Source organism: Mizuhopecten yessoensis, unplaced genomic scaffold, assembly GCF_002113885.1.
Source record: "Mizuhopecten yessoensis strain PY_sf001 unplaced genomic scaffold, ASM211388v2 scaffold9399, whole genome shotgun sequence".
Taxonomy (NCBI): Eukaryota; Metazoa; Mollusca; class Bivalvia; order Pectinida; family Pectinidae; genus Mizuhopecten; species Mizuhopecten yessoensis.
This window is the reverse complement of record NW_018408028.1, coordinates 335304-347858: the sequence shown is the minus strand read 5'-3', so window position 1 is coordinate 347858 and position 12555 is coordinate 335304. Positions and strand designations below refer to the sequence as shown.

Here is a 12555-nt window from a genome sequence, read left to right as displayed (position 1 = left end):
ACCGTTATTGTGTTATTGCTAATCACAGCCATCACCTGTTAAACCCCCGATTTAGCGCCAGTACCCGAGTAACTGTTTGATATTTTTTCTTTAGCCTTTTGTAACCAGACAAATGTCAGTTACTGGATTATCATTGGTCTTCGTGCCATCACCCGAGTAAAGTCGTCTCTATTGAAATCGTCATCATTCGTGTTATAATCCGATTATCACAATGTAATTACTAACGGATTATCTCAATTACTCGACTTACAATTGGATTATCGCCATTGCTCCTGTTATAACCCGATTGTTAACATCGCCCCTATTATTTACCGATTATTGTTAATGTTTGTTTCCATACTGATGATCGTAATCGCTCGAGTTACTTCCCGTATAACCACCATTTTATCACACGTACCCGTGCTACTGTTAAAGGATCTTTCGTGTTACCCCAGTGCCTTGTATTGGTGCCATATCGGTCACAGTAGAAATACGGTTTACCCACGTGTGACCGGTCACAGTAGAACTACGGTTTACCCACGTGCGACCGGTCACAGTAGAACTACGGTTTACCCACACGTGACCGGTCACAGTAGAACTACGGTTTACCCATGTGTGACCGGTCACAGTAGAACTACGGTTTACCCACGTGTGACCGGTCACAGTAGAACTACGGTTTAGTACATGTGTCGTGTCATTGAATCTCCGGTTCACGTTTATCATGTAAACATCAATTTGGTAATGGATTTCTTCCCCCACTTCCCCGTACACACATGCTGTAAAATCAGCACTTGTCATTGTCATTTTCTACGATTTCACTCTTTGCCAAATGACTCTATGCTGTGCAATTTTCCACTGTCCTCGTTCTTTTCTCTCACCTCACTCTTTGCAAAAAGGCTGCGCATTTTGCCGTTTCACTCATTGACTTACCAGACACACTTTGTCTGTCAAATTGAGCGTTTGAGCGTTTCCTTTTTACCTTATAACTTTTCTTAATACTTCACAAGTGGTAAGATCTTTTGCAACACTACTTGTTTCTAAAACAATCACGATTGTATCCTGGACCGTAGATTACTATCACTTCACTATACACGGTGTGTTTTACATCTATTTTATATTCTCTTTTTGGAAGCTATTTTAACGTTTTAGAGTGGAAAATCTTTCTTTGTATGTTGCTTTTCAATCGATGCAATTAACATGTGTTATTTTGAAACGGTATTCTTTATAGATATATTTAATGGTATTGGTAGCAGTATTAAATGGGTAAGTTGTTGAACAAATAAATGCAATGAAGATTTATTGATAAACCCGACTCATAGTCATGTTTTACTTGTTGTTAGAAACAGAGGTCTTCATCAACGAATAGACATCAGCGTATTTGAAGCTTTTCGAATTAAAATATGAATCATAGACAAGATAAAAAACAATAATTTGTAAATTGTATATGTGTACTGTCGTGAGTTATTCAGAGTCATTTACGATTGTTAATTAAGCTATACATCTCGATTCACAAGATCACAACATCATGTACGAGTATTTGTTCTCTTGCTACAAAGCTGTCGTGATGGTGCGTCGTCTCTCAGTCGTCTGCCTTCCGTCGTTCGTTAGTTTGTCTCCCGTTAACTTTTATATTCAATGACATCCCCTCCCCCTCCCAGTTGTAAATCAGAATTTAACATAGTGTTATAAAAATAGGCAATGGGGATTAACAATTATACAAAGAAAATGGCTGGCCTTTCTGGGGGCTAAAAATAGGCTGGTTTTCATTTAAAGAATTCTCCCAAAGTACAGAGCAGGGCCCAGTTGTTCAAAGGGTGATTAGCTTAAACAGTGATTAGCGCAAATTTCAATTTTTGTGTTACTTTGAAATATAACCATCAACTGAGTTAAGACTTTCAATATCTCAAGTATTTAGTAGAGTTATTGTATGTGTAAATTTAGAAGCGTTTTCCTTGTATATTGACGAAATTATTAAAGGTTGAAAATTGTCGTTAAACAGTGATTAAGCTAATCATCTTTTGAACAACTGGGCCCAGATCTTAAAGGGCTGATCATATGGGGGCTGAGGGATGGACTACAGGTGTAGAATTAGCTGATTTATTTAAAGGGGCATTTTATCCCAAATAACAGTGCATATTTCAACCATTTTGTATAGATAACAGGCTTATCCAATGGCATCGAAAGATGTACAAAGGAAGGGCTGACATCCCTGGGGTGAGGTCCTGAGTAAAAGGAGGGATATTGGCTGATACTCTTTAAATGACATCGACCATTCTAGCTGGCAGGTTAGAACCAATTTATAAGGGTAGCATAATTGACCCAAAGGCATTGAAAGTGATATATACAAATAAAGGGGCTGATACTTATTCAGGCTGAGGGGCAGAGTCAAGGGAGATCAAATTGGTGGATTCTCTTTAACGACACCTCTTGCGAAACTACTAGACAGGTTTGAAAATATTGTTGTTGCAGCACACTTGCCCATGAGGATAAAAACTTATGTAAAGCCAATGTCTAGAATTCTTTGGAGCATCCCTCCAAAAAAAGAATACTGTGAAGATTTTATCTTGATTTTCATCATAGCCAGATGAGCGATTCAGGGCCCTTGGTCCTCCTCTAAGTTAAACTCCAGGTCTCCATTCAGCAGATGACATTCAGTTTCCTTATTGTTTATGAAAAACGTGATTTAATTGAAGTCGCAAATGATTTATTTTACTGAAATTAATTTCGATGAAGTTTGTATCAGGACAACACAACATTTTTTCCCCCGTTTGACCTAAACGTACGAATTGTATCACAAGCCTTATATAAACTAGAGTATTGTATAGTGACTTGGCTAGAGGACGAAAATCATCTACATCATTATCATCACCATCATCATCATCTGATTTGCTCTAACAGTGCGTGAACGTACATGCATTTTGCTGTTTTTCTACGACCTATATAACGTGCACATGTACATTGTATACCATTGTATCTATATTAACCACTACTAGCCGACTAGCAACATTTGCTCCGTCATAATATCCACTGTCTCGTATATAACGCCTGTTGAGCATTCTGACCAGTCTGCATAACACGTAAATTTCGAGGGAAAGTGCAGAACGCCAAAATGAAGTCAGTGTTGTGATTAAAACAGTTTATAAAAAGTTAGTTTTTTTATTTCAAGATTTTAATTAAATATTTCTGAATTCTTAACTGATATGATTGCAATAATGAGTCCACATATTAAATGCACCCACCATTGTCAGAATAGGAGTCATGGCCAATCTAAATTGACACTCTTGAAAAACATAATCTTACAACAACTAATGTTACTACTAAAACGCGACACTCAGACACCAATAGAAAATAGAGATAGAGAAAGTTAGCTTGCAGCTATTTTCTTACTCCTTGAAATTAATTTTAATTGCATCTCCTGTTTCAAAATGGTAACTTGAAGAAAAAGAAATCGAACATTGTCTAAAATGAAAGCATAAGTTTGACGAATGCAATGTTAAAAATTTGTGAAATGTGGAATAAAAATAAAATACTTTATTATTTTTCTCAAAAACATGTATTACAGTTATTAGTTGAAAAGAGATGCAAAAGAAGGCCAAGCAAACCTGACGCGAAATATTCGATCGAAATGAATATTAAAACATGATCGTATCTGGTATTTCATTTTGAAAATGCATGAATACATCAGCAACAAAAATGCAGCATTGTTTTTTTCAAAACCTATTCTAAGATGCGATAGCAATATCATAAATACATGCCCGATATAATCCTGTTTGATTATCTTTACTGTAATATCAGTAACCTTTAACAAGGCGACTCTCGTGGACTGTTAATCAACCTCACTGATAAAAAAAACAAACATTTTGTAATTAAAATGTTACAAATGATGCAATAATTACTGAATGTGATTGGTCAGATAAATCTGCTGTACTCGTTGTGATTGGTCAGTTTGCCCGTGCATGGAGACCGTGCTTTGTGCGCTAACACTGTTGTTTTTTGTTTTGTTGTTCAGGCCGCAATGGCGAAGAGAGTATCCCAATGTTGATGCTAAACCATACGTCAGACAGGGAGATGGATTCTATGCCCCGCACACGTCCCCTTAACACTGTGGAAAAGTCTCCGCCCCGACTCGTGGAAATAAGTTCCAATCCCGGCACTCCACTAAAAGTTACTGAAATTAAGGTTTCTGGTCAGTATAACAAGTATTTTCTTCACAAAACAAACGAAACCCCGTTAAAGTCCTGCCCACTCTGTGGTACTGGGAGATACCGTCCCGTCAGAGACTGGGATCACCCTAACCGACAGATATTCTCTTCATCACTCTGTTTCTGTTGTAAAACGTGTGGGCTTCTTGCTTTTGTTTGGACACCCTGTGTGTGATTCGCGTTCCCTCCCTTTCAGTAGTTGAACTAGCTTTACGTGTTATTCTATTTATGCTATTCGTGCCTTTCCGGAACAAACTGATTTCTACGAGTCTTTTAGTATAAATTACCGTTGTTATCCTTTGTGTTACTTTCGTCTAACCCTCTACATTTTAGCTTTCGTTTCAGCCTCATCCATGGTTTACCAAAGCGAGCAAGCGAACGATCATTCGGAAGACTACTCTGTTTGCAAGGTCTTTCGGAAGCTTTCTTGCATCTGCGGAGTTAAATAATTATTAGTTACCTCTGTACGGCACAATCATCCTTTTTATGATCGTCATCATGGTGATATTAATCGATCGGAATGATATCAGATTTTATCTTTAGTTCAAAGAATAAATAAATGTCATCGCTCACACGCTCACAACAAACACTCATACAAATATATACAAAAACATTTTTAAATATTCAAAATTGTGTCAATTCCTGAATATTTCTCCAAAGAATACAAAAACGCTTTTTTCGGTTTCGAAACCAAACTGATACAAAATTGAAGATTAAAAAATAGATTTAATCCTTTATATATATATATGAACATATGAAAATATATCAATATATTAAGTATCTTACAAAGTACTACACAAAATAGAATGCACTACCAATCTTAGTCTGATCGCACTGCTTAAAAAGCTTCCAAGCATATCTTTGGTACTTTGAGTTGTCCCTGAAATGTATTGTTGAGTGTTTCCTCCTTCAGTTAATATCATTTTAAACTTGAACGACTGTTTTTATGAACAGCCATCCATGAACGTTTGTTATAAATCTCTATGAACACATGTTGATATCGATCTGCTGAACTTATCCTTTAATGATCACAAATTCACTTCAACATTATTGGTCTTTTGAACATATGACGTCGTGAATTCACGAATTTCTGTTCGTATGAATGAATGTTTCGTGAAAACACGTCCTTAAGGTTATATATCCATTGGAAATTCAATTTTGCTAATTTTTTGAACGTGTTCGTGTGAAAAGTATTTCTTGTCCGAAACCTCGTTCTTTTCAGCAATTTAGTGCCTTGCTTCATAATCATTATATAGTTCAATGTACGCTGTGTGGCGCAAGTCATTACTCCCAATACCCCCCACGAAGGGGCAATAGTGTATAACGCCCCTGCATGTTGTTTTACTTATCGTTAATATATATATATATATGTGTGTGATACCTTGTGCATTGTGATTTCTCCCTGCAGTAAGTTTCTCCGTAATACTCGTAATACCTGTATTACATAGCCTACTAGTATCTAGCGGTTCGACCGGAAGTATATATGTTTATGAACGGTGTCAGGATGTACTTTGTTGTATATGAATGCAGTTTGTGACCATTTGTGCACATCTTTTTGTACGTGAATGTCATTGGAACCCGTGGTTTGTGCAAAAGTGATAATTATAATCCAGTACTATATTGCATTACTCATCAAATGGGACTGTGAATATGAAACTAATTTATTGAATTAGACACTAATGATTTGAATATGACTTTACACATTTGAATTGGACACTAATGAATTGAGTAAGACTCGTTTAACTTGAACTTCACTCTATTAATGTGAATTGGATTCTAACAACTTGAATTTTACATTAACTGATTGAATCAGTGAGTATGGATAAACTTCTGACACTGTTTGTATTTTGCTGGTTTGAAATTCAACCGCGATGTTAACTCTGTATAGTAACGTTTGCTATGATATTAATATTTTCTGGCTGATCATGAAAGGGTAAACTATTTATATGACAGATCTAAAAATATAAAGAATTGTAGAAGATTTACAAATTAAACGATATATTTTGGCTGCGTTTAATTATAAAACATTGTGGTTGAATTACAAGTAAACGAAATATACTAATAATTTGTAGATTTTGATAGTTAGTGAAGTGAATATCAAAATAGTTTTTGATATAAAAAAAGAGATTAACTCTGGCCAGTACATCTCGAACTTTAAACATTGGACATGGAATCATTTGAATGAATTGATGAGCTCTCTTCATCCCATCACTTCTAACGACGAACTTGGACTGCTCCAAATTAAAGTAAAGCATACTCCATCGTTTCAATACAGGAGTGAATGTCGGAATGAGTTAATTCTGTATAAATCTAAAGCTGCGACACGATATTTTACCTGTCAGTACTCAGGCCCTACCTTCGGAACGTAAACACATGGTTATACACTATTATGAATTGTAGAGACGCTCAGATGTATCATTCCAATGTTTCTATAGAAATAGCTAGTCATCTGTGTTAAGTATTACAGAACGCCTCTATTTTTCTGTATATAGCATATCTTATATATACATAACTTCCTATATCCCACTATCACTGTTCTGCAATGTTTTTGTTGTGTTTTAGGGACATTTTCGTATGAAGCAAAACGGGACAATTGCTAACTTGGATTGCACATCATTTTGTATAAAAAAATATTTATGATATCCAAAGTTTTATAAAATATTGGATAACATAAGGTTAAAGATAACACGTGTTGTACGTTGGTTATCTTTATTCGTAGAATTTGACAGTGATAATTGCTTTCTTGACGATTTTGCTGAAAATTTTGTCACGGATTTACCAAGTGAACCATTTATACTTTGTCAATATGCTTGCTTCATTAGGAAATTCCAGTAATTGTGGGGTTCTGATTAGGGTGTTCATTTCAAATATATTTCATTTCAGCGAATCTCTTTTTTAGCGTTCTTGTAATTATACCTTTCCTGAACGTGAGTATAATAAGAAATGCGCGCTTTAAACACTACTGATATATCAACAGTCTGTTTAAACATATCAGGTTAGGGGCAGACGTCTTTCACATGTATCAATTTGTAAACACACCACTGTGAGGAAATAAATCAGCATTATATAGCAATAAATATAAATATTTTGCAGAACAAACCCCATAGTTTTACCTTATTAAAAAAAAACATATATATCCACCCAAATGCGTTTGCATAGTCAAATATATTACCATTTCCTTATTATAACCAAAAACCGATTTTCTCAAAATGTGCATATTTTTGCTATATAATGCAATTTAATGTATAAATAGAAACAGTGTGCTTATGCAATACTCTGTAGTATATACTTGATTCTGATTGGCCTGTTTTTCGTTGACAGATACCGGGGGAGCTACCACGGCTTTGTCCAGCCTCATTATGGCACCGAGTGCTAATCTTAATGCAAATTCTAATGTTGTTACCAATAGCAACGCTTTACCAAATTCAGTTCCAACGACGATACCCTCAATATCACCTACCACAGAGAAAAAAAGTGAGTAATTTTATCCGACACACAAATGTCCAACTTAAACAATTATAACTATAGACTAGATATTCCATAAGTACAATGGTCAACGTGTATAATTATCTTTTGTTCAGAATGGGAATCTGATGTCTAGGGGGCGGAAGGGGGCTTGCAAAGGTGCCAACAGTTGTAAAAACATGTCTTATACTTTGAAATTATTTTCATATATATGTAAGACCCGCCTTATATTCTGAATCAGCAAGTACAGGTGTTACATGTTTATTTGGTCAGGCTTAACCTCTTAAAGGCCCAATAAAGGTCCATTAAGGCGATATTCTGAAACATTCCGAAGGTTTTTAACTCAAGTATGGTAAATATCGAAGGTTTTGTTCTTTGATATATGCGGATAGCATGAGCTAAATATGTAGTTTTGTTCAAATCAAATGTTAGAAAATGATGCTTCTCAAAGGGTCTTAATTTTAACGTAGAAAGTCACTGTTACATACTAGACTATACCCTTAACTCTAACACACATCACAAGTATAATGTGTAAGGTTACATGTACCCTTAACTCTTACACAAATCACAGGTATAATGTGTAAGGTTACATGTACCCTTAACTCTAACACACATCACAGGTATAATGTGTAAGGTTACATGTACCCTTAACTCTAACACAAATCACATGTATAATGTGTAAGGTTACATATACCCTTAACTCTAACACATATCACAGGTATAATATGTAAGGTAACATGTACCCTTATATCTAGTACATATCACAGGTATAATATGTAAGGTTACATGTACCCTTTAACAAAAGTCACTGTGTACAGTAGCAGGTACCGACCAAATCGACTGTTACTTGAGATTGCATGCCTGAAACAACTGTGTTGTTGCCTAATCAATGAAAAATTAATGCTGTTAGACATTGCCCGCATATTTAGTTTCCTCAAACCGTAACATGATGGTGTACTCTACTGTACCTGTTGTATTGTTTAATTTTCATTGGACTAAATTTGATTGTTTGTTGTACACCGATGATGCAGGGCAAGTGAGCTTATAAAACATTTTCCTTTAAAACGCTACTTGTCCTGAACGGCTTAGTGGATTTTAACTAAATTTGGTCCGGAGCATCATTGGGCCAGCTCTCAATTTTGTATGAACGGTGGGTGCCAATAGTGGCCCCCCTTTGGGGCAGATGAGCGGGGCCCAATAGGATAAATAGAGGTAAAACCTTTAAAATCCTTCTTTTTCCATAGGGATTAAGGGATTTTATCCTTATTTAGTCTGGAGCATCCTTGATCCAAAGGGTCTCAATTTTGCTTAAACGTTGGGTGTGACACACGAAATGCCAATGTAATACCGTCTCACTTTGAATGTTTATGATGTAGTGATCCAGAATTTGAAGAAAACCTCAAAAATTTCCCAAAACCGTGGTGTCTTTTTTGTGGTTTTGGCTTATATCAACTAGAATGGGGATAACCCTACTCTATCCCGATCACTTTCCGTCCGTCGTCGTCCGTCATGCGTAAACATTTTACATGTTCAGCTTTTTCTCAAGAACCAGTGGATGGAATGTTTTCAAACTTGGTCAGAATCATCCTTGGTAGATAAGGCTAAATAATTGTAATTGGGAATCCTACCCAAACCCCTGTGGCCAGGGTGGGGCCCAAAAGGGAAAATTAATATTTCAAATATCTTCTTCTTCAGATTCAGAGGTACTACAGTCAATTTATCTTCATGGATGGAAAGATCATCAGGGGCTTTTTTTAAATTGTAAATTACAGGACCCCCGAGTGAATTATTCGTCCTCCCTTGGGAAGGGGGTAACGTTTACTATAGTTTATATAGGGAAACAACACGGTTTTAAATAGTTTTAAATTGTAGAAATGGGATTTCTACCCAACCCTAGGGGCCAGGGTGGGGCTCCAAAGGGAAAATTAACCAATGTTTCAAAAATCTTCTTCTCCAGATTCAGAGGTACTACAGTCATTTTCTCTGCATGGATAGAAAGATCATCAGGGGCTCTATTTAAATTATAAATTGCAGGACCCCCAAGCTATCCGTTCTCCCTTGGGTAGGGGGTAAAGTTTACTATAGTTTATATAGGGAAACAACATCTTTGGGTATATTTTGACAATTTTCTGTAGGAAATTATTCTTACTTGGTGAGAATTATCCTTGGAGGAAGATGGTTTTAAAATGTAAAATTGGGATTCCCACCCCAACCCTAGGTGCCAGGACGGGGCCCCAAAGGGAAAATTAACCAATATTTCAAAAATCTTCTTCTCCAGACTCAGAGGTACTACAGTCATTTTCTCTGCATGAATGGCATGATCATCAGGGGCTTTATTTAAATTGTAAATTGCAGGACCAATATTAACCTATTGTTTGTTCAAATGTTGCTCTTGTTAATCGATTTTGAGTTCGAGTTACGGTTTTGTTGACAAAACGGTTACATCTAGGCTTACATGAACAAGCGATCATTTGTGATTCCGCTTTTACTTGGATTTAACCTAGATAGGATGTCGTTGATGAAGCAAATGTGTTACACCTGGTCGTATTCTCTTTGTACTGCTGTCATGTAAATCTTACCTTAGTTCATATCGTTTTATCGATATTGAGCTCGAATTGTATTTTGTTGACATTTTTGTTTTCTCTTGTTATTTTTCCAAGCTTTGTGAAATATTAAGTAAAACTGAAGAATATATAAAAAAAAAATATACAACTTTTGATACAGCGCCCTATCTAGCTAACATAAAACACGTTAAAGCACTTTACAGTACAAAGATAAACAATTAATACAATTAGCATATACATTAATCAATAAAAAAATATATGAGGAATTCGCAGAAGCTGCCTTATAATTTCTAGTCCTATGCCACCTTGCTAATATCTCCCTATGTGTGTATGCCTGCGTTTGTGCTGGAGATGTATTATGTAAGAAGAAAACAAAAACCGTTATCGATGCTAGTGATGTGATTAATATAAAGCTAGTACTTGAATTTCTTCAGTAAAATTTTCAAACGACGTTTAATTGACAACTTACAATCGTTTCTTATAAACGTGTTCATCGGGACAATATTATCATGTATAAAAGTACATAAAAAATTAATGCATTTTTCTCAACTTTAAATAAACTTGTTTTCTTTTCTTCAGACTTACTCAAAAGTATACGAGGAGACGGCGCTGATGTGGGTAAGGCGCCCTCTGGCGGAACGACAGCAAACAATACAAGCATTGAACAACGATCAGCCAACCATTCTCCCTCCTCTACTCCTCCCACCACAAACAACCTCGTAGCCGTGAACACGTAACCACTGTGGACCAGCACGAGTAGCGGCAACTGGGCGCACAACAGCAGTGCACATGCGTAGAGGAAGTGGAAATGCTTTACAGGAAGTTATAATATCAACTGTTTACATAGCAGTGGTTATGCTTGATGGCAGTGTCGCATAAAATGCAGACAAGTGAGTGAACGTTGTATTATAATAAAACGCACGTGCATCCCTGTAATATCGCCCATGAACCTTTAGCAGTGCGCATGTCCTTCGGCGGTGTGCGCGTGACACTGACCCTGCACGCAGACATGTAAGTCACTGTCTAAACCGTTTGAAAACGAAACGTGCCACAAATGTGCAACAAAATGAAAGATAATATTTCTATGGAACGTTGATTTGATATTTCGTAATGTACATTCGAAACCACATATCTTGCGTTACCATAGAAATGAACTAAATGTATGAGGCCTCCACTTTGAGGAAATGATTAATCCAGGAACCAGTGTCCTTGACTCTGCAACAGACATAACTGACCCTCGGTGGAAGGTTTGAATGTTGCTCGATTGAAGCGAAACAAATCAAGTCCGTTATTCGTGATGGCAGACGTTTCAATGCAATGAAGTTACACTGAGAAAGCAACGAGTTTTGGAAACATTTAGCCACTGATGGACAGATTAGTGTCAAGCCTGTATTACCAACCACACAATCAGGCTGTGGACTAAGTAGACCGATAAACTACTGCCCGTGTAGTGTGGCCTACTGGACTTTCCTTTTGGATGTTTCCTCCTGAGAAATGTATGCTTGGTCTAGCACACAGCAGACTATGCTTGGTCTAGCATACAGCAGACTATGCTTGGTCTAGCACACAGCAGACTCTACACAGAGTCTTTTTTAATCATGATTATTTCCTTTTTTATGACTACGTCACCCATTCACAGCTCAGTATAGCAGTGTTGTACAGGTTTGTCACTCGTTATTACGTCAGTGAAACCAACACATACATCGTTTTGCCAATATGCATATTCAAATATCAGTCACGACTTAACTATATATATATCGCATCCTTACTGCTCACTTCCGAACGACATACCGTTATACTGTGGTGTTACGTTCTACCTTCCATCACCTCCGAACGACATACCGTTATACTGTGGTGTTACTTTCTACCTTCCATCACCTCCGGACGACATACCGATATACTGTGGTGTTACTTTCTACCTTCCATCACCTCCGGACGACATGCCGTTATACTGTGGTGTTACTTCCTCCGGACGACATGCCGTTATGCTGTGTGGTAACCTCCTACTGTCAATCATTCCGTTGCTGTGACAACGTCCCCGATATACATATATTTAAACATTATAAACTTTATGGCATAGTACTAAGAACGTCAATTATATGACAACGCCTGAGAATTAATGCACTGACCCTTGGATCGTCCATAATTCTGAACGTGTACTCGCAAAAATCTACGCTTAGATCGGCACTGAAAGATAATATCCTCCCCACAGGCACATGGGTCTGTTTACTGTGTGTCCATAACTGAACACTAACAAAAGCAGTCTAGTTATTCTCCTACAAGCAGTGTTAAATTGTACACAATGAAGACAGTATTTACATCAGAATCAATGGAAGTAGCTTACC

The 12555-nt window shown here is 36.8% G+C and overlaps 1 protein-coding gene across 10 annotated transcripts in view; it reads left to right on the top strand.

The window, feature by feature from the left end:
- The window catches only part of LOC110458020 (potassium voltage-gated channel protein Shaw-like), a 154543-nt gene extending 143573 nt beyond the window's left edge, over positions 1–10970 (top strand). For 7 of the 10 annotated variants that reach the window (XM_021509557.1, XM_021509558.1, XM_021509551.1 and 4 more), the window contains 3 exons: positions 3989–4165; positions 7503–7655; positions 10790–10970. In XM_021509557.1, coding sequence (XP_021365232.1) covers positions 3989–4165; positions 7503–7655; positions 10790–10947 — 488 coding nt within the window. In that variant the 3' untranslated portion in view covers positions 10948–10970. The remainder of the gene's footprint in view (positions 1–3988; positions 4166–7502; positions 7656–10789) is intronic. The other 3 variants (XM_021509561.1, XM_021509560.1, XM_021509559.1) reach the window with 1 other exon arrangement.
- The last annotated feature ends 1585 nt before the right edge of the window (positions 10971–12555 follow it).